At 44.0% G+C, this 25,239-nt stretch overlaps 1 protein-coding gene across 1 annotated transcript in view; it reads left to right on the top strand.

The window, feature by feature from the left end:
- The first annotated feature begins 411 nt into the window (after nucleotides 1-411).
- ccdc190 (coiled-coil domain containing 190) overlaps nucleotides 412-25,239 on the top strand; it is a 29,990-nt gene continuing 5,162 nt past the window's right edge. The window contains exon 1 of the mRNA XM_078219177.1: nucleotides 412-845. Within this exon, the coding sequence (XP_078075303.1) occupies nucleotides 412-845 (434 nt within the window). The remainder of the gene's footprint in view (nucleotides 846-25,239) is intronic.

Genomic DNA, 25,239 nt, shown 5'->3' with positions numbered 1-25,239 from the left:
CATATGGACGTTGCAGGGCCCTTTATGGGTTCTATGTTTTTATCATGGTGGACACACACTCCAGGTGGCTGGAGGTGTGCTGCATGGGCTCCATGACTTCCCAGACTACATCAGGGAAATTATGATGAAGTTTCAGTATACACGGAATACTGAAGTCCTGGTTTCCAATAATGTCACGGCTTTACTAGCGATGATTTCCAGAACTTCATGCTCTCCATGCTATCCGACACATCCAAACTGCACTGTATCACTCGTCATCAAATGGACTGACAGTATGGATGGTCAAAATCTTCAATAATGGCACAAAGAAATAACCAGCAGCATCCAAGAAGACCAAACTGACATGATTTCTGTTTAATTATAGGACCACACCACATACAAAACAGGTGCTGCTGTTGAGCTGTTAATTGGATGACAGCGTCATACAGGATTAAGCCTGCTATTCCCAAACTTGGCGGGAGGGTGGAGGCCTTGGCAAGGACAGGAATAATTTTCTCAACGGGTGATCTGGTTCACATGAGGAACGTCGGGAATGGTCCCAGTTGGAGCCCTAGGATCACGATGGAGAAAATGGGAACGGTACCCTATAAGGTCAAAGTCACGGATGAAACCTTGAAGAAACGTTTAGACCATCTCAGAGCCTGGGAGTCCCTGCCTGAGGAAACTTCACTACCGGCCATGGAGATGACCACTTCGATGGACCTTCGAATGATCGCTAAACGGCGGAAAGGACCTTCTCGCAGTGGGGGTGCTGGGAGAGACCAGGACCATATTGGGGAAAGATACTATGATGGTCACAAAGCCCATGGGGCATCATCGATAGATCTCCCCATGAGCTCCATGAAGTATGAGCTTTCTTATTGAGCGAGTGGAGGCTCACCCAATGTGAAATGGTCACAGGTTAGATTATCCCTCTCTCCATTCACACTGTTTGTACCTGTAAAGACTCGCATTCCAACCACTCTTCACATTCTAATCTAATTATCTTGCAATTGTGTCTTTGCCTATAAATGCCATGTTCGTGAACTAATCTCCACTCACCTGATGAAGGAGCGACACTCCGAAAGCTCGTGATTCCAAATAAATCTGTTGGACTTTAACCTGATGTTGTGAGACTTTTTACTGTGCCCATCCCAGTCCAACGCCAGCATCTGCACCTCATCCTTAACTAATAATATCTAAATATTTTTCTTATTCTTCCTTGGGATGTGAGTATCCCTGGCAAGGCCAGTATTAATTGCACATCCCTAATTGCCCTTGCAAATCATAGAATTGTGAAAGATTTGCAGCACAGTAAGAGGCCACTTGGCACATTTTGGCTGTACCAGCCGGGAAATGAGTCCCCCAGCCTAATCCCACATGCCAGCATTTGGTCCATAACCCTGCATATAACGGCACTGGAGGTGTATATCCAGACACTTTTTAAATGGGTTGAGGGTTTCTGCCTCCACTGTTTGTTCAGACAATGAGTTCCACACCCCCACAACCCTCTGGGTGAAAATTGTTTTCCTCATCTCCCCTCTAATTTTTCTACTAATCACTTTAAATCTATACTCTTTAGCCACTGATCTCTATGCGAAAGTAGATAGGCCCTTCCGATCCATTCTATCCAGGCCCCTCACAATTTTGTAGATGTCATTCAAAGGTAGTGGTGAGCCACCTTTTTGAAAAGCTGTTCCAGGTAATGTAAGTGCAGCTACAGTGCTGTTAGGGAGGGAGGAAGGAACGGCGATATCATTTCGAGTCAGGATGCTGTGTGGTTTGGAGAGGAACTTGCTGGTGGTGGTGTTCCCATGTATCTTCTGCCATTGTTGCCTTTCTAGGTGGGAGAGGTCACATGTTTGGAAAGTGCTGTTGAAGAAGACTTGGCAAGCTCCTGCAGTGCATCTTGTAGATGGTACACATTGCAGGAAGTGAATATTTACGGTGGTGGATGCAATGCCAGCCAAGCAGCGGCTTTGTCTTGAAAGGTGTTGAACTTCTTGAGTGTTGTTGGAGCTGTGCTCATCCAAGCAATTGGAGAGTATTCCATCACACTCCTGACTTGTGTCTTGTAAATGGCGGACAGGCTTTAGGGAGTCAGAGGGTGGGTTACTCACTGCAGAAGTCCCAATCCCGATCTGACACTTTAAGCCACTTTGTATGGCTAGTCGAGTTATGTTTCTGGTTGATGGTAACCTCCCCAGGATGTTGATAGTGTGGGATCCAGTGATGGTAATGCCATTCAACATTAAGGGGAAATTGTTAGATTCTCTCTTGTTGGTGGTAATCATTGTCAGCCACTTATTCGATTCGATTTAAATTCGATTTGCCATTTATCTGTCTAACCCTGAATGTTGATCAAACCCTGCTGTATATGGGCTTCAGTATCTGAAGCATTATGAATGGTACTGAAAACTGTGCAATCATCAGTAAACATCCCCACTTTTGGCCTAATGATGGAAAGAAGGTCACTGATGAAGCAGCTAAAGATAGTTGGGAATAGGACATTAACCCTAACCCTGTGAAACTCCTGCAGATCTGTCCAATGACCACATTCACCTTCCTTTGTATTGGATATGTCTCTAACCAGTGGAGAGTTTTGCCTTTCATTCCCATTGACTTCAATTTTGATGCCACACCCAGTCAAATGATGTCAAGGGTTGTCACTCTCAACTCAACTCTTGAATTCAGCTCTTTTGTCCATGTTAGGTCAGATACATGCCATGTTGTAGCTGTACTGGAACAACTTGGTAAAGGGCACTGATAGTTTTTGAGTACAAGTCTTCAGTACTACAGCCGGAATATTGTCAGGGCCCAATAGTCTCCACAGTATCCAGTGTCCTTAGCTGTTTCCTAATATCGCATGCAGAGAATTGAATTCTCTGATGATTGGCATTTATGATGGGGCGGCACAGTGGCACAGTAGTTAGCTTTGCTGCCTCATAGCGCTAGGGACCCGGGTTCAATTCCGGCCTTGGGTCACTCTCTGTGTGGAGTCTGCACGTTCTCCCAGTATCTGCATGGGGTTTCCTCCAGGTGCTCCGGTTTCCTCCCACAGTCCAACGATGTGTGGGTTAGGTTGATTGGCCATGGTAAATTGCCCCTTAGTGTCAGGGGGATTAGCAGAGTAAATACATGGGTTACAGGGATAGGGCCTAGGTGGGATTGTGGTTGGTGCAGACTCAATGGGCCAAATGACCTCCTTCTGCACTGTAGGGATTCTATGATGATGGAGGACCTCCAGGAGGAGGCCGAGATGGAAGATTCATTGGCATTTCTGGCTGAAAATGGTTGAAAATGCTTGTCTTTTTCACTGGTATGCTGAGCTCTGCCATGTTTGTGTCAGGATAGAGACACATTTGGAGCCTTTTCTGTTTAATTGTCATTCATAACTGGATGCGGCAGGACTGCAGAGTTTTAATCTGATCTGTTGATTGAGAGTTTGCTTGCTTCTGTCAATAGGATGGTGCTTCCACTGTTTAGAATGCATGTAGTTCTGTGTTGTAGATTCACCTCATTTTTGGAAATGTCCGGTACTGCTCCCTGAATGCTCCCCTCGCTGATATTTAAAGATTGTAATCCAAAAAGGAACAATGGAGAAGGAGGGTGAATTGGACTCTGCTCAAGGATCTCACATCTAATACATTCTGTTGATGGATGTTAAATACCTCGTAGTTTAAGGTAATAAGGTGAATGTGCGTTGGGCATTGATCAGTTAATAATACACACTTGTGTATATAAAGAGTCAACCAGCATTGGAGGAGATGGTGCTAGAGTGGAGAAGTAAGCTCTGAAGCACACAATTAACAATCTCCACCAATGCATCCTAGTTTCAGTGTCTTCTTCACAACCAGGCTTAGAAATTATCTGCCAAAGGAGTGCCCACTGCTCAGTCATTGCCTCCTCCCCCCCAAACCTACCTGAGCTATCATACTGCCGCCTGACCCAATGGCCAAGTCTGTCCCTGCGCAGATGCATGTGGGGCAGTCTTTAGTGGGGCTCCAAATCCCGGAGAATGGCTACTACAGACATCCCAGCTGACGGAGCCAGGGAACATGCAGCCCCAGGGGTAGCGCCATGTCGGAGAAAGAGGAAGTGGATGAGAAAGAGACAATAGTTGCACAAAGGGATTTCCCTGGCGATGTAATGTTCATGACATTGTGTTAATGTTTATTTCAAAGAATAAAATATTTCATATGAATGCCTCATTCCTGCTCTCTGCTTTGTCTCATTCCCCCATTCACCCTGGACAAGATCCCGTCAAGATCCCGTCAGTTGGAGTTTTAACAGTCAGAAGTCTTACAACAGCAGGTTAAAGTCCAACAGGTTTATTTGGAATCACAAGCTTTCGGGATCACTGCTCCTTCATCAGGTGAGTGGAGAGTGGACTTTAACTTGGTGTTGTGAGACTTCTTATTGTGCCCACCCCGGTCCAATGCCGGCATCCCCATAGTTGGATTTTTGATTGTGCAATGAATTGTGTTGGTGGGTGTGGTAGGGAGGGCCATGCATTTTGAGATTGCATTAATAGATGGTCTCACACACATAGATTAACTAAAGTTGAAAGCAAGATACTGGGGATGCTGGAAATCTGAAATTAAAACAGAAAACGCTGGAAAAACTCAGCAAGTCTGGCAGCATCAGTGGAGAGAGAAATAACGGTTTCAGGGACCCCAGGTCAATTCTTGTCTTCAGAGGAGGATGCCAATCAGTGTTAATCTTCCTCCTACAGCTGATTCCTCTCTGCAGCAGCATGGTGTGTATAAAGCATCACAGACCAGTGCCATGCTGGACATTTTTGCTTGCTGAAGAGTAACCCCAGATCTTTGAACCACATTTTCTGCGTGGGTTTCCTCTGGGTACTCCGGACTGCCCACAGTCCAAAAATGTGCAAGTTACGTGGATTGGCTACGCTAAATTGTCCATTAGTGTCAGGGGGATTAGCAGGGTAAATATGTGGGGTTACAAGGATAGGGCCTGGGTGGGATAGTGGTCGTTGCAGGCTCGATGGGCCGAATGGCCTCCTTCTGCACTGTAGGCATTCTATGCTCCCACCGGCAGCCAATGGCAAGGTGCCTCCACCGCCAGAACACATGCCATGGGATGGGGGTGGGCTTAAATTTTCCACCCATTTATCAATGATGACCCCCTGCTATACTCTCAACTTGTTGACCCTGGTGTGTTTCACACAGCTTGGGAAGTCCATGTGATGCCAATTAAAACTAGAACCTTGTGTTAAATTCACAATTAAAAGCCAATTTCCATATTGAAATTACGGACCTTACAATTGCACATGAGTTTCCCAATTGCCACCGAACACCGTTAAACCCAAAGGTGGGTGGGCTCTCTGCACCAATGCCACTTTTCAGGCTTTAACCAAATTCCCTCCATCCTTCCCTGTGCCCCGACCCTTGACCCTCACAATGAAAAACCGGCCCATTGACCGTATTCCTTGAGGCAATTCTTTCACGGTTTGAACTGAGGAGTGATTATTGTCTGCAGTGGCAGTCGACAGTCTGATCTTGTAAAGCAAGTCCGAAATTAACTGGAGCAAAGCGTAATTCACCGTTTGTGAGTATGAGAAAGAAACGTCTTTATGATTTCGTCCCCTGCTGCTTGCCAAGATTATCCGTGCTTTGAGCCATAAAACAAGTACAGACTCTTCTTACTTTCTGGGCCATTGAATCCAGTTTGATAAACTTCCTTTTGTACTAACAATTCCTTCTCAGAGCAAGGCAATGTCCCTTCTTTGAATATTAACAATAGACCAGGTGTACTAACCTGATGCCATATTATTATTAAATAGTACACACCAGGCCTGCTGTGAAGTGATATTTCATATTATAAGAAAGTTAGCAGTGAGAAACTGACAGTTCTATTGTTTGTAACATTACCTGGGAAAGTTCTCTAAGCATTGATATGTTGCAACTTCAGTCATTGCTTATCTGTTGGCATCTTTCCACTGCACTCGCTGTACAACATTCTGATCCTCTTGCAGCTGATGTGTAATAGCTGTGAGATTATGAAAGTTTTATTTTGAGCTTTGCTTGCCCTGCACCGGGGCGGCACTGTGGCACAGTGGTTAGCACTGCTGCCTCACAGCGCCAGGGACCCGGGTCCGATTCCTGGCTTGGGTCACTGTCTGTGCAGAGTCTGCACCATCTCTCCTTGTCCACGTGGGTTTCCTCCCACAGTCCAAAAGAAATGCAGGTTAGGCACATTGGCCATGCTAAATTCTCCGTCAGTGTACCCGAACAGGCGCTGGTGTGTGGCGACTAGGGGATTTTCACAGTAACTTCATTGCAGTGTTAATGTAAGCCTACTGGTGCTACTAATAAATAAACTTAAACTTATTGAAACATACATTTAATTTCCATGTTAGCCAATGACAGGCAAAATACAGTCAAAGCCTGCTGAAACATCATCTGAATGCATTATCTGCATGTAATTTGTGAGAGAAAGCAATTTTATATGGCAGCATTCCTCATTTTAACCGTTTAGAATGTGAATGGCCTTAATTGACAGCAGGCAGAGACTACAGAGTTTGGAGGGAGGGAGAACAGGGAAGATGGTAAAGGGAAGGGCAGAGAGAGAAACTAGGCGATGTTCAGGAACATAGGCATATAGGGACATGGGAACAGGAGTAGGTCATTCAGCCCATCGAACCTACTCTACCATTCAAACAGATCATTGCTGATCATCTCAATGCCACTTTCCTGTGCTATCCCCTTATGCCTTACTGTCGTTAGCACCCAGAAATTTACTGATTTCTTGTCTTGAACATGCTGAATGTTTGAGCCTCCACAACCCTCTGGGGTTGAGAATTCCAAAGATTTGCCACCCTCTGAGTGAAGAAATTCCTCCTGCCCACAGCTTTAAATGATCTTATTCTGAGTCTGTGTCCCCTGGTTCTATATTCACCAGCCAAGGGAAACATCCTATCCACACCTACCCTGTAATGTCCTGTGAGAACTTTGTAAGTTTCAATGAAATCACTCCTTGTTCTTTGAAATTCCAGAGACTACAGGCCCAGTTTTCTCACAAACAATCCCAGCATCCCAGGGATTAATCTGAAGACGACCATCATCACAGTACCTAAGAAAAACCAAGCAGCGTGCCTTAATGACTATTGGCAGGTGGCTCTGACATTCATCATTATAAAGTGCCTAGAAAGGTTAGTGATGGCACAAATCAATTCCAGCCTCCCGGACTATCTGGATCCAGTACAGTTTGCCTACCGCTGCAACAGGTCCACAGCAGATGCCGTCTCCATGGCCCTGCACTCAACCCTGGAACACCTAGATAACAATGACACCTATGTCAGACTCCTATTTATCGACAATAGCTTAACCTTCAACACTATTATTCTCACGAAACTCATCTCCAAACTCCGTGGCCTGCGCCTCGGCAACTCCCTCTGCGACTGGATCCTGAACTTCCTAACTCACAGACCACAATCAGTAAGGATAGGCAACAACATCTCCTCCACGATCATCCTCAACACCAGGGCCCCACAAGGCTGTGTTATCAGCCCCCTACTATACTCCTTATACACCTATGACTGTGTGGCCAAATTCCCCTCCAATTCGATTTTCAAGTTTGTTGACGACACCACCGTAGTGGGTCAGAATTCAAACAATGATGAGACAGAATTAGATAGAGAATCTGGTGAACTGGTGCGGCAACAATAATCTCTCCCTCAAAGTCAACAAAACGAAGGAGATTGTCATCGACTTCAGGAAGTGTAAAGGAGAACATGCCCCTGTCTACATCAATGGGGACGAAGTAGAAAGGGTCGAGAGCTTCAAATTTTTAGGTGCCCAGATCACCAACAACGTGTCCTGGAGCCCCCATGCCGACACTATAGTTAAGAAAGCCCACCAATGCCTCTACTTTCTCAGAAGACTAAGGAAATTTGGCATGTCAGCTATGACTCTCACCAACTTTTACAGATGCACCATAGAAAGCATTTTTTCTGGTTGTATCGCAGTTTGGTATGGCTCCTGCTCTGCCCAAGACCGTAAGGAACTACAAAAGGTCGTGAATGTAGCCCAATCCATCACACAAACCAGCCTCCCATCCATTGACTCTATCTACACTTCCCGCTGCCTCGGCAAAGCAGCCAGCATAATTAAGGACCCCAAGCATTCTCTCTTCCACCTTCTTCCGTCGGGAAAAGGATACAAAAGTCTGAGGTCACGTACCAACCGACTCAAGAACAGCTTCTTCCCTGCTGCTGTCAAACTTTTGAATGGACTTACCTTGCATTAAGTTGATCTTTCTCTACACCCTAGCTATGACTGTAACACTACATGCTGCACTCTCTCGTTTCCTTCTCTATGAATGGTGTGTTTTGTCTGCATAGCGCACACCAAAGAATACTTTTCACTGTATATTGATACATGTGACAATAATAAATCACATCTAATCAAATTAAATCAATAGTTGGCCAATAGAAATCGGGGCTAGATGAGAGGCCAGAATGGGAGGAATGGAGTGATCACGAAGAGTCATAGAGCTAGAGGAGGTTACAGAGACACGGACTGTAATGGTGCTTGCACATGGACTTCATCAGGAACACTAAGGATATTTATTAATAAGGAACTGTACAGAGGCTGACAGCCCCTCAAACTGCTCTGGAGCAGTCCACTGCCTGCCCCCAGTCCCTCCATGCCTTCTACATATCTTCAGTCTGTCTTCTGCCTCAGATATGACTCCATCCCCTGCGCTGATTACCCAATCTCAGTCCCAATTACTCCCTCAAACTAGGTGGCTCTCTTCTCTGTGTTGTCCTTAAAGGGACAATCACCACATGGAGGACAAAGCAATGGAGAGAGTTGAATTAAAGGGCGGGCATGTTTAAAAATTAAGGCATTGCTAAACTGGGAGCCAATGTAGGTCAGCAAACATGAGGGTTGGGGAGGGGCTGACAGGATTTGGTGCGAGTTAGGGTGTGGGAAGCAGAGTTTTGATGAGCTGAAGTCTATAGGGGTGGTACATACAAAGCCTAGCCACAGAACATTGGAATATTCAAATCTGGAGGTAACAAGACATGGAAGAAGTCTGCAGTGCCGGTTGAGATGAGGCAGTGGGGGAGAATGATTAAGGTTAACTCATGTTTTAGAAGTGCAAAACATTTGCCATGTCAACTAATCAAAAGAATTTTCAAAAACTTTCATCTATCAGTTTTTTTAATTGTCAGTAATTGAATTGTTTAATGTCCAAGTACATTTGTGTTTAATTCAAAAATATACATATTTCCCAATAACATCACTATATTTACCCACAAAATTCTCTTCAATATCTTCAATGCCAATTCCAAAAACCTTAGCAGTTGATTATTATTATATTATTCCCCAGCACAAAATAGATCCCACATACTGAGCATGTGCAGGGGACATAAATTCACAGGGTGCACAGGAAAATTTTTAAATCTGTATATTTAATCTGAATAGTGCATAATTGGTTTGTTTTGTTTACCAAAGTATTTGTGGCAAAGCAAAAAGTTGAAGTGCAAACGTTTTGCTGAGGTTAGTGTTACTGTTTTGGCGAACAAAAATGTAAAAATGATGTGGAGATGCCGGCATTGGACAGGGGTGGGCACAGTAAGAAGTCTCACAACACTAGGTTTAAAGTCCAACAGGTTTATTTGGAATCACAAGCTTTCAGAGTGCTGCTCCCTCATCAGGTGAGTGGAGAGGTGGGTTCACAACACGGCATATATAGACAGAGACACATTTGCAAGGTAATGGTTGGAATGCGAGTCTTTACAGATAATCAAGTCTTTACAGGTACAGACAATGCGAATGGAGAGAGGGATAACCACAGGTTAAAAAGGTGTGAATTGTCTCAAGCCAGGACAGTTAGTAAGATTTTGCAAGCCCAGGCCAAATGGTGGGGGTTACACGTTGTGTAACATGAGGCTGTCCTCATGCGTACGGAACTTGGCCATTAGTTTCTGCTCGGCGATTCTGCGTTGTAATGTGTCTTGAAGGCCGCCTTGGATAACGCTTACCCGAAGATCGGAGGCTGAATACCCTTGACTGCTGAAGTGGAAAGGAACACTCCTTTCTGGCAATTGTCGCGCGGTGTCCGTTCATCTGTTGTCGTAGTGTCTGCGTGGTCTCACCAATGTACCACACCTTGGGACATCCTTTCCTGCAGCTTAAGAGGTAGACAATGTTGGCCGAGTCGCATGAGTGTGTACCATGTACCTGGTGGGTGATGTTCTCACATCTGATGGTAGTATCCATGTCGATGATCCGATACGTCTTGCAGAGGTTGCTGTGGTCGCTGTTCTCCTGAAGGCTGGGTAGTTAACTGCGAAAAATGGTCTGTTTGAGGTTGCGTGGTTGTTTGAAGGCAAGGAGTGGGGGTGGGGGGATGGCTTTGGCGAGATGTTTGCCTTCATCGATCACATCTTAAAGGCTCTGAAGAAGATGTCGTAGCTTCTCCGCTCTGGGGAAATACTGGACTTCGAAGGGTACTCTGTCGGTCATTTAAATGTAAATAGGCAGAGATCACTTTAAACAAGATGAGAAAAACAATAACTAGACATGGATAAAATATAATTCTATAAAGATAATAAAAACAATTTCAATGGGAAAGTTAAATTGTATTAGTTTTAGTTTGCGCACTTTTGAAAAGAGTTTGACAACATTTTGGACATTTTGAATTTTAATTTGTTTTCAGTTAGCTGAAGTTTGAATGAGAGGCAGACAGGAAATAGAATGTGCAGTAATTTGGACATTCCATTCTTTACTCTTCTGAGGCCTGGACTGAATTCCAGCTCGGATTGAATGGATGAAATTATTTTATCTGTTGCCTTTGCAAGGCTCTAATTGAAGGGCCATTACTTTGGTGACTCAGAGGGCATGACCTTACCAGCCGTTCATGTCACGCTCCTGCTGCAGCAAAGTCGGAGAATTTGGCGCTCAGCCAAATCTCTGTTCACTGCAGCAGGATGGGAAAATCCCACCGATGTGAACAGCCGTAACATTCCAGCCTCACTGAGACTCAGAGACAGTGAGAATTAAAACACTGGGGTAAAATGCCAAACTAGTGCGGAAGAGGATACTCTTGCAACTCGGCCAACGTTGTCTACCTGATACGCTGCAGGAAAGGATGTCCTGAGGCATGGTACATTGGGGAAACCATGCAGTCGCTACGACAACGGATGAATGAACACCGCTCGACAATCACCAGGCAAGACTGTTCTCTTCCTGTGGGGGAGCACTTCAGCAGTCACGGGCATTCAGCCTTGGATCTTCAGGTAAGCGTTCTCCAAGGCGGCCTTCACGACACACGACAGCGCAGAGTCGCTGAGCAGAAACTGATAGCCAAGTTCCGCACACATGAGGATGGCCTAAACCGGGATGTTGGATTTATGTCACATTATCAGTAACTCCCACAGCTTGCCCTTGGTCTTGCATAATCTCACCAGCTGTTCTGTCTGGAGACAATACACATCTCTTTAACCTGTGTTTAATGTTGCCTCCAACCACATTATCTGTACCTTTTAAGACCTGGCTGGCTGTAGAGATTTGCATTCTAATTAGTATTCTGTAACTTGATTTCTGTGTCTGTGCACTGTTGGAGAACAGAGACCACTCCATCTGATGAAGGAGCAGCGCTCCGAAAGCTTATGGCATTTGCTACCAAATAAACCTGTTGGACTTTAACCTGGTGTTGTGAGACTTCTTACTGTGCTTACCCCAGTCCAACGCCATCTCCACATCAAAACATTATTGGGACAGAGTACATGGAACTTTACTCTTAAATATTTCTTTAAAAGAGTCATATTGAACTCAGAATATTTCTCTCTCAAAAGATGCTGCAAGGCCTATTGAGTATTTTCAGCATTTTTTTGTTTTTATCTCAGATTTCCAGCATCTACAGTATTTTATCTTTGTTTTACTATGCCTTTTGCTGTGTTACGTTTGGGAGAACTTGCTTCTAACATTGGATGCCTGGAATGGAAAATTCCTCAATGCTGAATCCTTCATCTTGATTTGATTTATTATTGTCACATGTATTAACATACAATGAAAAGTATTGTTTCTTGCGTGCTGTACAGACAAAGCATATCGTTCATAGTGAAGGAAACGAGAGAGTGCAGAATGTAGTGTTACAGTCAGAGCTAGGGTGTAGAGAAAGATCAACTTAATGCAAGGTAAGTCCATTCAAATGTCTGACAGCAGCAGGGAAGAAGCTGTTCTTGAGTCGGTTGGTACGTGACCTCAGACTTTTGTATCTTTTTCCTAACGGAAGAAGGTGGAAGAGAGAATGTCCGGGGTGCGTGGGGTCCTTAATTATGCTGCTTTGCCGAGGCAGCGGGAAGTGTAGACAAAGTCAATGGATGGGAGGCTGGTTTGCCTGATGGATTGGGCCACATTCACGTACTTTTGTAGTTCCTTGCGGTCTTGGGCAGAGCAGGAGCCATACCAAGCTGTGATAGAAGTGGTTGGAGGGAGGAGGGGAGGGGGTGGCAAAAATAAATACGCTGGAATATGGTGTAAGAATTCTAAACAACTTAAAGCTAGTTTCCCGGATTTCAACTGGGAATGCTACTGTGGGGCACTAGAACAGTGAGAGTTGCAGGAGAAATAGGGAAGTGGGAAAGTCTCGTGAGAGCTTGGAAAGCAGATGTGCAGAAACAGCAACAAGGAGAGAGGCCATGGGTGCGATCTTACCTCTCATTCACCCCACGCTCCTGCTGCAGTGAGGTCGGAAAATTTTGGAGCCCAGACAAATCTCCGTTCACTGCAGCAGGATGCAAAAATATGGTGGTAAGATTCTGGCCTCAAATCTTTTCAGGTTTCAGGCTCTCTGTAGCTTAGAGACAGAGTTGGGAGGAACCAATCAGTAGAGAGAATAATAAATAGTTCAGTTTAAGCACAAAGCAGTATGGCAAAAATAGAAAAAATTAAAAGAACCTAACAGGGAAATGATTCAGGAAAAGTTAAATTTAGAGGAAGTGTATACAAGCATTTTAGTTAATTATAGCTATCTATCTATGTATATTTGTATAAATAAGACATAATTTTAATGCCGGAACAGTGTTCCTTTAAACACAAATGTCAACTTAATAATGGCAATTATGATTCTTTTCCCTGAGATTGGAAATGCTGCATGAGACATAATACATTAATGCTTTAATTAAACCAATCAAAGCCTGGTTTAAATAGCTTACAGAAGAAATTGCCATTCAGGTGTTGTGCCTTCAGATAATAATCTCACAGAGTGCAATTTTCATGAATGCTATAATGAATGGTAAACAGCAGAGCTCACAGAGAATCTACTGCACAGAAACATGCCGTTCAGCCCAACTGCTCAATTCTCCATTTCAGCCTCCTCCCATCCTACTTCATGCAGCTTATTCTTCTATTCCCTTTTCCCTCGTGTGCTTTTTCAGTTTCCAGTATCCGTACTATTCACCTCAACTACTCTCAGGATAAAGAAGTGTCTCCTGAATTCTTTACTGGATTAATTAGTGACTATCTTATATATATGACCTCTAGTTTAGTCACAAGTGGAAACATTGGCACCAATATTTACCCTGGGTATAATTTCCACGTGGGTATCGATGAGCATTCTGGTATGAACACCATGGGGATTTAACTCCACAGTGTGTCCTTTTTGATTTAACAGGACTCCTGCCCAGAACCAACCTGATTTACACGGTTGGCTACTTGTTGGCCAGGGTGGGAGAATGTTGCTGCAGCGGAGACCATTAGAAGCAGGTAGGTTTTTGTCTGGAGACCGTTAGACACAGGTAGGGTGACACAGTGGCACAGTGGTTAGCACTGCTGCCTCACAGCGCCAGGGACCCGGGTTCAATTACGGCCTTGGCTGACTGTCGGTGTGGAGTTTGCACGTTCTCCCCGTGTCTGCGTGGGTTTCCTCCGGGTGCTCCTGTTTCCTCCCAACCTCCAAAGATATGCAGGTTAGGTGGATTGGCCATGCTAAATTGCCTCTTAGTGTCAGGAGGATCAGCAGGGTAAATACGAGGGTTACGGGGATAGGGCCCGAGTGGGATTGGTGTCAGCGCAGGCTTGATGGGCTGAATGGCCTTCATCTGCACTGTAGAGATTCAATTATTATATTATTTTCTGTGCTTGGGATAGAGATTGTGAGGGCGGGATGGGTATCGTGTGGTTTGCAGGGTCAGGAGAGGTGAATGCAGGGAGAGAGTTCAGATGGGGTGGGGTGTCGAGGAGTTGGGAAGTGGAGAGGAGTCAATGGGAGAGTCTGTGATTGTTGGGTAGCGTCTGGTAGCTGGGAAACTTTCTAGTTTATACTTGGGAGCCAGGAGCACACTTGCTCCTCCAGCCTTCAACTGGAAAGGTGCTGGAAAAGCAACTACCTCCTTACTGTAACATTCTTCTTCTCCTTTACAGTCTGTTAGCTAGCAGGTATTCCTGAGGCATAGGCAAAATCTGAGACATGAAGGCTCAATGAAATATTTAAATGAGCAACCCACCTGCTGGGAGTGGATTGACTGTGCCTCTATTGTAGATTCAAGGCAGTTTAGGTTCAGTTTATTTTTACGTTTTAACTTCCCACCTGACCCATTTTCATTTTGGGGGGATTAAAATGTCTTCCATTTTCTCTACGTTGACCCTATCAAAACCCCTTCATAATTTGAAGGCCTTTATCAGTTTCACCCCTCAGCTTTCAGCCGTCAAGGGAAAGGGGGCCCACTCTGCCCAATCTATCTGGTATCATCCTTGTAAATCTTTTTGGCGCCTTCTCCGAAGTCTCTCTTTATAATATGAAGAGCAGAAAGACACACAGCACTCCCAAATGCAGTCTATAACCACGGTTCTTCACAATTCTTCTGGGGATTTTCACAGTAGCCCCATCGCATTGTTAATGTAAGCCCGCTTGTGACAAATAAATAAACTTTGCTTCTGTACAAGTTTAACATAACTTCTCTAATTTTCAATTCTGTTGATGGAGAAGTGTCCTTAGTTTGTATTTCATAGAATCATAGAATCCCTACAGTGCAGAAGGAGGCCAATAAGTCCATCGATCCTGCACCGACAACAAACCCACCCAGGTCCTAGCTCCTTAACTCCACATATTTACCCTGCTAATCCCCCTGACACATCTTTGGACTGTGGGAGGAAAGGGGGCAGCGGGGGGGGGGGGGGCGAGGGGGGTGGTGAACCAGAGGGAGGTGGGGGGAAACCATACAGACACGGGGAGAACGTGTAAAATCCACTCAGTCATCCGAGGCCGGAATTGAACCTGTGTCCCTTGCATAGCCTTATTGAACAGTGTAGCTGCTTTTAATGATAACCCCAGATCTATTTGCTTCTCTGCCCCGTTTAACACTCAAGAGGTTTAAATAAAAGGACTGAACAAGATGAACACGTGAAATAAAAGCAAAGGTTCATCAGAACCACAGTAAGGTTTGGGTGGAGACCTTTAGTTGCAAAGCATGCGAGGACCCTTCCGTAAGAGTTTTAACAACACCAGGTTAAAGTCCAACAGGTTTATTTGGTAGCAAATGCCATTAGCTTTCAGAGCGCTGCTCCTTCGTCAGATGGAGTGGATATCTGCTCTCAAACAGGGCATACAGAGACACAAAATCAAGTTACAGATTACTGATTAGAATGCGAATCTTTGCAGCTACAATGATTTTGTGTCTCTGTATGCCCTGTTTGAGAGCAGATATCCACTCCATCTGACAAAAGAGCAACGCTCCAAAAGCTAATGGTATTTGCTACCAAATAAACCTGTTGGACTTTACTCTTACTGTGTTCACCCCAGTCCAACGCCGGCATCTGCACATCAGTACCCTTCTGCCCAGGGACATTTGATTCGGACCAAAGGTCTGTAAACATTCAGCACCCCCACCACTCCTCCCCCCCCCCCCCTTTTTCTGGTGTTTATTTCTTGATAAACTAGGAGCTCTTGATATGGTGATTCTTGTTTTTGAATTTTGGTAGCCCCTGCATCCCCTCACACCCACGGCTTAATTTGCTTTGACAAAATAGAATCGCAGCAAAATACAAATAGGCTTGTTGTGACAAATTTTTGACGGACGCTTCGTTCCCAGTGGCAACGCTGAATTTAAAAGGCCGGTGTCGAGGCGAGCGGGCTATTCAGTGAGGAGCTGCTTTACACAAAGGAGCTGGCAACAGTACACAGCAGCAGTAGCGAGCAGGGACACATCCCGGGCATGTGGTTTCAGCATTGCTCCGCCGCTCTCTAACTAAAGACCCATCCACACAAACACTGCCTTCACCTCCAGACTTCCCCGAGTGGGTAAGTGTAACTTTCTGTGAGTATTAGTGGAACCAGGCAAGGGAAAGTAACGGCAGGCAAGCAGAGATAGATAGCCACTGTATAATGGTTTAATTTAGTGTTTGTGCTCCATTAACCCCCATCTTGATGTGCAGCCATTACTTAGACTGGTTATTAACCTTTCCAATTACAACCCTTATTTATTTTTTAATTAAATTCTTTATTTAGTGCCAACTTTGAATCTTTTCCACCCACCTAACATGAACTTTGCTGTCAGAATGTTTTTTTTCCTAAATACAACTATATATTCTATTAACTTTGTTTTAGCAATTAATGCTGTAATGTAAGAAATGATAGCAGCAATCTGATAATGACCAGAGCTCTGGCATCATATACATGCACCTGAGAGGGCAGATGGAATCTCGGTTTAATGTCGCGTGTGGAAGACTGTGTGCACCTCTGACAGAGCGACACTCTCTCACTCAAGTGTCAGCCTAGATTTTTGTGCTTTGGAGTGAGACTTGAACTCACAACTTTCTGACTCGAGAGGCACTGAGTCACAGATAAGAATAGGTCGGGTCAGCGGTATTGCAGGGCAGAGTTGATGTCTGATCAGTCATTCTGTCTTGTCAAAATTGATCTATGCTATTCCATATGGTAGCAAGCTCCATGTTCTTGCAACTCTCCCTGTATCAGCCTTCGAATAAAGAGGCAGATATTTAAGACTGATGTGAGGGGAAATTTCTTCACTCAAGAGGGTTAGTGAAGACTCAAAACAGTCCAGCTGTAGGTTTGAAAAGCCATAGGTCTCAACCCACAGGAGTTGACCTATTTTGTTTAATTCTGATGTGGAGATGCCGGCGTTGGACTGGGGTAGGCACATTAAGAAGGCTCACAACACCAGGTTAAAGTCCAACAGGTTTATTTGGTAGCACGAGCTTTCGGAGTGCTTGATGAATGTTTGACTTTAACCTGGTGTTGTGAGACTACTTGTTTAATTCTGGCATGGGATGTGGGAATCACTGACTGACCCTGCATTTAATGCCCTTCCTAATCACCCCTAAACCCAGTGGCTTGTGAGTGCATTTAAGAGTCAACCACATTGCTGTGGATCTGGAATCAGGTGCAAGCCAGACCAGGTAAGGATGGCAGATTTCCTTCCCTAAAGGACGTCAGTGAACCAAATGGGTTGCCGGCAGCTGAGATAGTTCACCCTCATTTTTAACTAGCTGTGCAAGTCAACAGGCTGCAGCAACAGTGGAAAATTTGCCAGTGGTCTGTTTTAGTAAGGCTGTAAGAAGTCTCACAACACCAGGTTAAAGTCCAACAGGTTTGTTTGGTAGCAAATAAGATGGTATTTGCTACCAAATAAACCTGTTGGACTTTAACCTGGTGTTGTGAGACTTCTTACTGTGTTCACCCCAGTCCAACGCCGACATCTCCACATCATTAGTAAGACTGCACAGTTTTATATGATTACAGTCCATCAGTGTTCTTGTACATGCAGGGAGCCACTAAACTTGATACTGCCAAACACAATGCGTAAATAAAGCTAGTGCCTTTAATCTAGAGAAAAAACCTGAAGCATTACAAAATGTTATATCCTAGACTACAACCCCAGTTTTTAAACTCATGCGCCTGCTGAGGATGGAATGCATTCAAATTGGATGTCCCATTTACTCCCAATCAGGGTGTAAATCATGAATCAAAGCAATGCCCCAATTTAGTGTGCGTATTGGGTTAAAATCTCAACCTAACTCTCTGAGGTTTGACAATTGGCACAGGTTCCTACAGAGACAGTTTGCAGGAACTTAGGGCTGGATTTTCAGACCCACAAGGGGGCCAGGATTAGATGACACTGTGGGTTCTATTTTACCATTTTGATTCTAAGTGCTAGGCGGACTTGAAACTGGGAGTGTTTCAGATCTGACTTTTAGACCCGTTCTCAGGCCCCATACGCACTCTGCTGCAAAAATATCAACAATTCCAAATCGCACTGCAGAAGCCTGTGGCGGGCTTAATGCACCTGAAATCCGATCGGCACCTCCAACTGCGCATGGGCAGAAAACAAAAAGAAAGAATACGACTCCCCTGCCACATCCCTCCTGGGCTGGATAATGCCTCCCCCTGCCCCTCACAGACATTGCCCCACCCCCACAACATTACTGTCCCCCTCATCCACCCACCCAAACCGATCACGGGCCCCTCCCCCTTCCCCCTCACTGATGCCAGGCAGCGTGGCAGCGGAGCCCCCCTTCACCCTCCACCAATCCCAAGCGGAGAGCCATCGGACGCTCGGCACTTAGCTCCTCACTAACTGGAGCACCCAAATTGGACTTTTATGGAGCATGTCTGTTTTGTGCTGATTCTGGATGGGCGAACACGGTGGTAAAGGGGGACGTGCCGGTAAGATTGGGCATGCAGCCCATTAAGTCAATTTAAATGCATTTAAATGGCTGTCGTGCCCGTTTTGGGTGTGGTCCTAATCACGGCCATTTTCAGGTCTGGGTAAGGGGGAAACCAGCGCAGAGACGGGCACAGATCGCATTACTCGCCTCATGCCCAACTTTATCAAATTTTCGTGCCCGAAAATGGGCGCAACATGATGATAAAATCGGGCCCTGTATATCTGTGTGTGTGAGTGCGTCTGTGTGTGGGGAGGGGGTGTTAAAAGTAGTCCTACTGCTTGGCGGGAGTGCTAGTTGCTCCATGTCATCCCAAAACACACACCACATCCCCCCCATCTCACGCACACACACACACACACACACACACACACACACACACAGTCCCCACCTCCTACACGCACACTACATAAAGGCAGAATTATTTCTTCATAAAATATAATTTCCAAGTCTATGTTTTTAGTCCCTATTTTAAGAGTTCTCTTAAATTTCAAATGGACAGCAGTCCTCAACATCTACCATGATACTGTAATCCTAATGCATGACTATAGCACTAAGATAATAAATACCTGACACTCATTTCAAGGTGTTTTTAAAATTATTTTCTGGGATATGAGCATCACTTATTGGATCAGCATTTATTGCCCATCGCTAATCACCTTTGAGAAGGTGATGGTGAGCCACTATATTGAACTGCTGCGGTCCATGTGGTGTAGGTACACCCACAGTGCTGTTAGGGAGGGAGTTCCAGGATTTTGACCTAGCGACAGTGAAGGAATAGCGATATAGTTCCAAGTCAAGATGGTGAGAGGCTTACAGGGGAATTTGTAAGGGGTGGTGTTCCCATGCACCTGCTGCCCTTGTCCTAGGTGGCAGGGATTGCAGGTTCAGAAGGTGCTGTTGAAGGAGTCTCGGTGACTTGCTATTCAAATAATAGACACTGTTTAAGTTTCATTCTCATTGTTTATGCCAATCACTAGTTCTCTGAATAATTATAATCAGTCCCATTTCTCTGTTATTCTCTTTTAAAGCTAGTTAGACTCAACCTGGGATCTTTTGCGTTGAATTCCCTCTTCCGTGGCATCCTTCCCAATGATATTGTGAGCCTTATTTACAACCGCATCTGCTTGTCACAGAAGGGAGAATCGGGTTCAGATATTTTCTCTCATGGTGCTGCATACAACATGGTAGGGACTGAGTGACACTAGCAAGTATACAGATAATTTCCTTTTTACCAGTTAGATGACATGGCACTCACTTTGCTTTCATTAAAAAAAATTGTATTCTGTACACAAAAAAGAGCTAAGATTTGACAAGGACTCATCCTCGTGGAGCCATGAATTCATAAATTTTGAACATTTCAGGCAGATTTTAGTCTGATCTTTTGTTTTACATAAATCCTAGAAACATAAATATAGTCAACATAAAGCATTTCATTATCAGTAATATCGATGTTTACAGTGGACACCAATTATTGAAGCTTATAGCCAGGCAACCAAGAACAAAGACAAGTGTTTGATCGGGTTGATAACACAAATCGTAGTGAATGCCATCATTGTAGTAGGAACATGATTATCTCAATCTTCAAAATCTTTTTATGGCTTCAGGAGTTAAGAAGTGGATCAAAATGCTTTGGTAAGATTAATGTAACTTTAGTATAAACTCCTTAAACCAAACTTGGATCCTTAATCTTCTGCTGACAAAAGAATTGAAAATATTTACATCATTGGAAAGCGGAGGTTTTAAAAACCATACACAGCACATCTTTCAAAGTTGTGAGATGATGTATTTCTCCTCTAAGTTGTTGATTAAAAGAAAGTGACCTATCAGGAAGTCAATTTACAGAGACATGTCTGAGGAATTTTGTTTTGGAGACAATAGATTACTTTTTGGTGTTAGCTTAGTAACACTTCCGGAATCAGTTGCCTGCCTGTTCTTATTCCCAAGGTTCTTGCTTTGCCTAGTTGTTAAAATAAAATGAGGGAAGGTCTCCTCTGTGCACTATGTAATGTAATTGTAATTGGGTTTCTGAAGAGCAAAGGAAATCTGATCCCTACCCCATCTTTTGCTATCGAAGAACTTTAACAAACAGTCCAAAAGGAAAAGCTGCAAAGAATCTGTTAAATGGGAAACTTTTGCTCAAAGCTTAACATTAATTGTTATTAATTCTGTCTAATTAGACACAGTTTGAGGGCATTATTTGGGGGTTTCACTTAAGAGCAAAGAACAGTACAGCGCAGGATCAGGCCATTCGGCCCTCCAAGCCTGCGCCGATTACGTTGTCCTATCTAGACCAACCGCTTGTGTCCCTCTATTCCCCATCTGTTCATGTGTCTATCCAGATAAGTCTTAAATGTCGCTAATGTATTTGCCTCAACCACCTCACTTGGCAGTGCATTCCAGGCCAACACCACCCTCTGTGTAAAAGAACTGCTGCACATCTCCACTGAACCTTTCCCCCACTTACCTTGAACTTGTGCCCCCTTGTAATTGTCATTTCTGCCCTAGGAAAAAGCTTCCAACTATTTACCCTATCTATACCCCTCATAATTTTATAAACTTCTATCAGGTCGCCACTCAGCCTCCGTCTTTCCAGGGAGAACAATCCCAGTTTATTCAATCTTTCCTCATAGCTAATACCTGATTAACTTTTTCTATACTCTGTCCAAAGCCTCCACGTCCTTCTGGTAGTGTGGTGACCAGAATTGGACACAGCATTCCAAATGTGGCCTAACCAACATTTTATATAACTGTAACATAATTTGCCAACTTTTATACTCGATGCCCCGTCCGATGAAGGCAAGCATGCCATATGCTTTTTTCACCACCTTTTCCACCTGTGCTGCGGATCTATGGACCTGCACGCCTGGATTTCTCTGTGTCTAAGCTCTTGATGGTTCTGCCATTTATTTTATAGCTCCCACCTGAATTGGATCTACCAAAATTCATCACCTCGCATTTGTCCGGATTAAATTCCATCTGCCATTTCTCCGCCCAATTTTCCAGCCTATCTATATCCTGCTGTATTTTCTGACAATCTTCATCACTATCCGCAACTCCACCAATCTTAGTATCATCCGCAAACTTGCTAATCAGACTAGCTACACTTTCTTCCAAGTAATTTATATATATATTACAAACACCAAAAGTCCCAGCACTGATCCCTGCAGAACACCACTAGTTACAGACCTCCATTCAGAAAAACACCCTTGCGCCACTACCTTCTGTCTTCTATGGCCAAGCCAGTTCTGAATCCATCGAGCTAATTCACCCTTGATCCCGTGTGATTTACTCTTGAGTACACATAAAGAGACATTTATTGAAACTGTGGTGTGATTAACCTGGAGGTGTATGTTTGCAATGTTTCACTTTGTAAATAGATGTAAGACTGAGTAAAGATTGGCTCCAGTATCATCCTTCAACAGTTGGCTTTCCAGAAAGAACACTGAATACAAAGTGTACTAAAAATGTTAAAAATTCAGGGTACTTTTCACTCTGATGGTAACTCTGGTGGAGCGAATCAGTCCTCCCCCCTCCGCTCACCCCCCCCCAACCCCCCCCCCCCCCCCCACCCCCACCACCACCCCTACCCTGACTTGTCGAATCCACTAGTATTCATCCTATTGATGATGGAGGTAAATACTACCCCCAATATGTCTTACTCTTAAAATAGGGCTTAGTGTGAAACATTACCGATGCTGCAAAGTTATTCAGATAAGCACATCAATATTACTGATACATGAACCAACATAATGGAACACCACCCATTGTTTGAAGAATTCAGTCCTGATTCTTCTATGTCTGAATAACAAGTGATAGTTTGAGATATTTTTAATGAAGAAAATTGTTGTTTTTCGCTGTTCATCTGTGATAGAAACGGCATTTGGAAAGTGATCAGTACATTTCATCTTGTGGATTCAAGATTGACAAAGAACAATGATAAAACAAAATAGAAAACTCTGGGAATCGACAATGAGTTGGTTAGTCAACAGTTGAATGAGGATAAGAAAAGTGGGGTACGGTTTTGAGTCAGCCAAAGCTTTGTCTCAAGTCGTGTAGGATTTTGGTTAGCGAGTGGAACACTGCTCATTTGTTATTTAATTGAGAAGTATGTCCTGTAGGGGTATGGAGCACAAAAGCACGGACAAGAATAGTGACCTACCTTTTGATCACTAATCAATCCCTATAACCAACAATGCAGAGCAACCACTTCAGGAAGAGTGTGTATTTTCAGCAGGGTTTATTTTTCATGCATCTTACAATGTTTTAAATTCATTTTAAACACTAATGCTGGAAGTTTACTGCCTCGCCCACCCAAGGCTCATAAGATCCCGCCCATGGCCAACGGAGCATGCCGTTCTGCGAGCCCTGGAAAAATTCCGGTCGAAACGTTCTCTGCTTCCCTCACCTTTTGAAATCACCTACAGTTACCACTGGGTTCATTATTTAAGTTGACTTTATTCAGATTTACTGATAATGAATTGGATACAGGGCTGTTCCTTTTTGCTTGGCTGCCTAGCTTCTTTGATATCAATGCAATTTTCTGAGTCCGTTTAGCTCAGTTGGCTGGACAGCTGGTTAGTGATGTGGAATTATGCCAATGGTGTGGGTTCAATTCCCATGCCAGCTGAGGTTATTCATGAAGGACCTTCTTCTCAACCTTGCCCCTTTCCTGAGGTGTGGCGATCCTCACCATCTGTGGTAAATAACCACCTATCTGCTCTCCACCTCAAAGAGGAGAGCAGTCTATGGGGTCATCTGGGACTATGGTGACTTTAGCTTTTAATTTTCTGCTTATAATGTGTATCCAGTAATGATGATGACCCATTTTGCAATTTTAATGATAGTGGAACTATCACCTTTCAATGTCATTACTTGTCTGAAACTCACAGCAACTTCCAGAGACTGCACATGCACAGTTAAATGCAGAAATCAGTAAGCACTGTCACCGGTTCTATGCTTTCCCATGGAGCGTACTGTTGAGGTAGCCAAGACTGCAATCAAATATAAATGACTGAACTGGAAAGAACTTGTCCTTTCATACTATTTGCCACACTGCAAAAACCCTTGAATAGTTACACCTTTTTAAATGAGGTGTAACTGGGTTTTTAATGGCTTACAACATCTATAATTACCGCTGAACAATCTTACTGACTCTGAAAAACTAATGTTTATATTTAAATTTCTCCATTATGATAAATTCCCCATCTATTATTTTTCAAGTTGTGTTTATGATATTTGGGCTTCTACCTTAATTCCATGTGTATCCCCTAATCATTTATTTCACTCTCTGTAAAATTTAATTTCAAGTAGATGGGTAATCAGTAAATGTTACTTCCTAGTTTGCTGCCGGTGAGAATACTTCAATGTGATTGGTTGCTTACCTTGCTTGATAATATCACTGTTGTGGGATCCTTGGAGATCCCTTTGACTTGGCACCAAATTCAAAATGACACTGGGAATGGTGGAATGCACGCCAGCCACAGAGATCATGAGCTTACTTTAAGGTCCACAGTGAGCACTGTTACTCCACGGTACACGGTACATACTCTTGCAACTCGGCCAACGTTGTCTACCTGATACGCTGCAAGAAAGGATGTCCCGAGGCATGGTACATTGGGGAAACTATGCAGACGCTGCGACAACGGATGAATGAACACCGCTCGACAATCACCAGGCAAGACTGTTCTCTTCCTGTTGGGGAGCACTTCAGCGGTCACGGGCATTCGGCCTCTGATATTCGGGTAAGCGTTCTCCAAGGCGGCCTTCGCGACACACGGCGGCGCAGAGTCGCTGAGCAGAAACTGATAGCCAAGTTCCGCACACACGAGGACGGCCTCAACCGGGATATTGGGTTCATGTCACACTATTTGTAACCCCCACAGAGTTTCACTGGCTGTCTTGTCTGGAGACAATACACATCTTTTTAGCCTGTCTTGATGCTCTCTCCACTCACGTTGTTTTGTTTCTTAAAGACTTGATTAGTTGTAAGTATTTGCATTCCAACCATTATTCATGTAAATTGAGTTTGTGTCTTTATATGCTCTGTTTGTGAACAGAATTCCCACTCACCTGAAGAAGGGGCTTGGAGCTCCGAAAGCTTGTGTGGCTTTTGCTACCAAATAAACCTGCTGGACTTAAACCTGGTGTTGTTAAACTTCTTACTCCACCACTGACCACTGCAGTCTGGTCAATGTCACAAACTGAGGAGGAAGAAATATCATTTATGGTTAAGCGAGCTGTGAGAAACATTGCAAGAGTCATTGCTTGAGATCCTGCTAGCTCTTTTCGCAGCAATTTGGCCCTGTCTATCTCTGCAGCTAAGAGTTGTAGATTGCTCTTTCAGCCAAGAGCTTGCAACATTCACAACTGGAATGGACAGCAGCCTGCACTTATTCATTGTCTACATCTGAGTTAACAGTTCAAAATGGATTTTATTCCATTCTTAATTTCAGTAAGCATCATATAAACATTGTCAATGCATATATCAAAAACTATAAAAATCATGCATCATATAATTCACCGTAAACTACAAAACATTCCAGACTTTATATAGCTGGGGAGCTGTGTGCAATCTCATTGAGATAATGTTCAATTC

The sequence above is a fragment of the Mustelus asterias genome, chromosome 8, assembly GCF_964213995.1.
Source record: "Mustelus asterias chromosome 8, sMusAst1.hap1.1, whole genome shotgun sequence".
NCBI lineage: Eukaryota > Metazoa > Chordata > Chondrichthyes > Carcharhiniformes > Triakidae > Mustelus > Mustelus asterias.
Note: the sequence above shows the minus strand (reverse complement) of the source record. Positions and strands in the feature narration are given on the sequence as shown.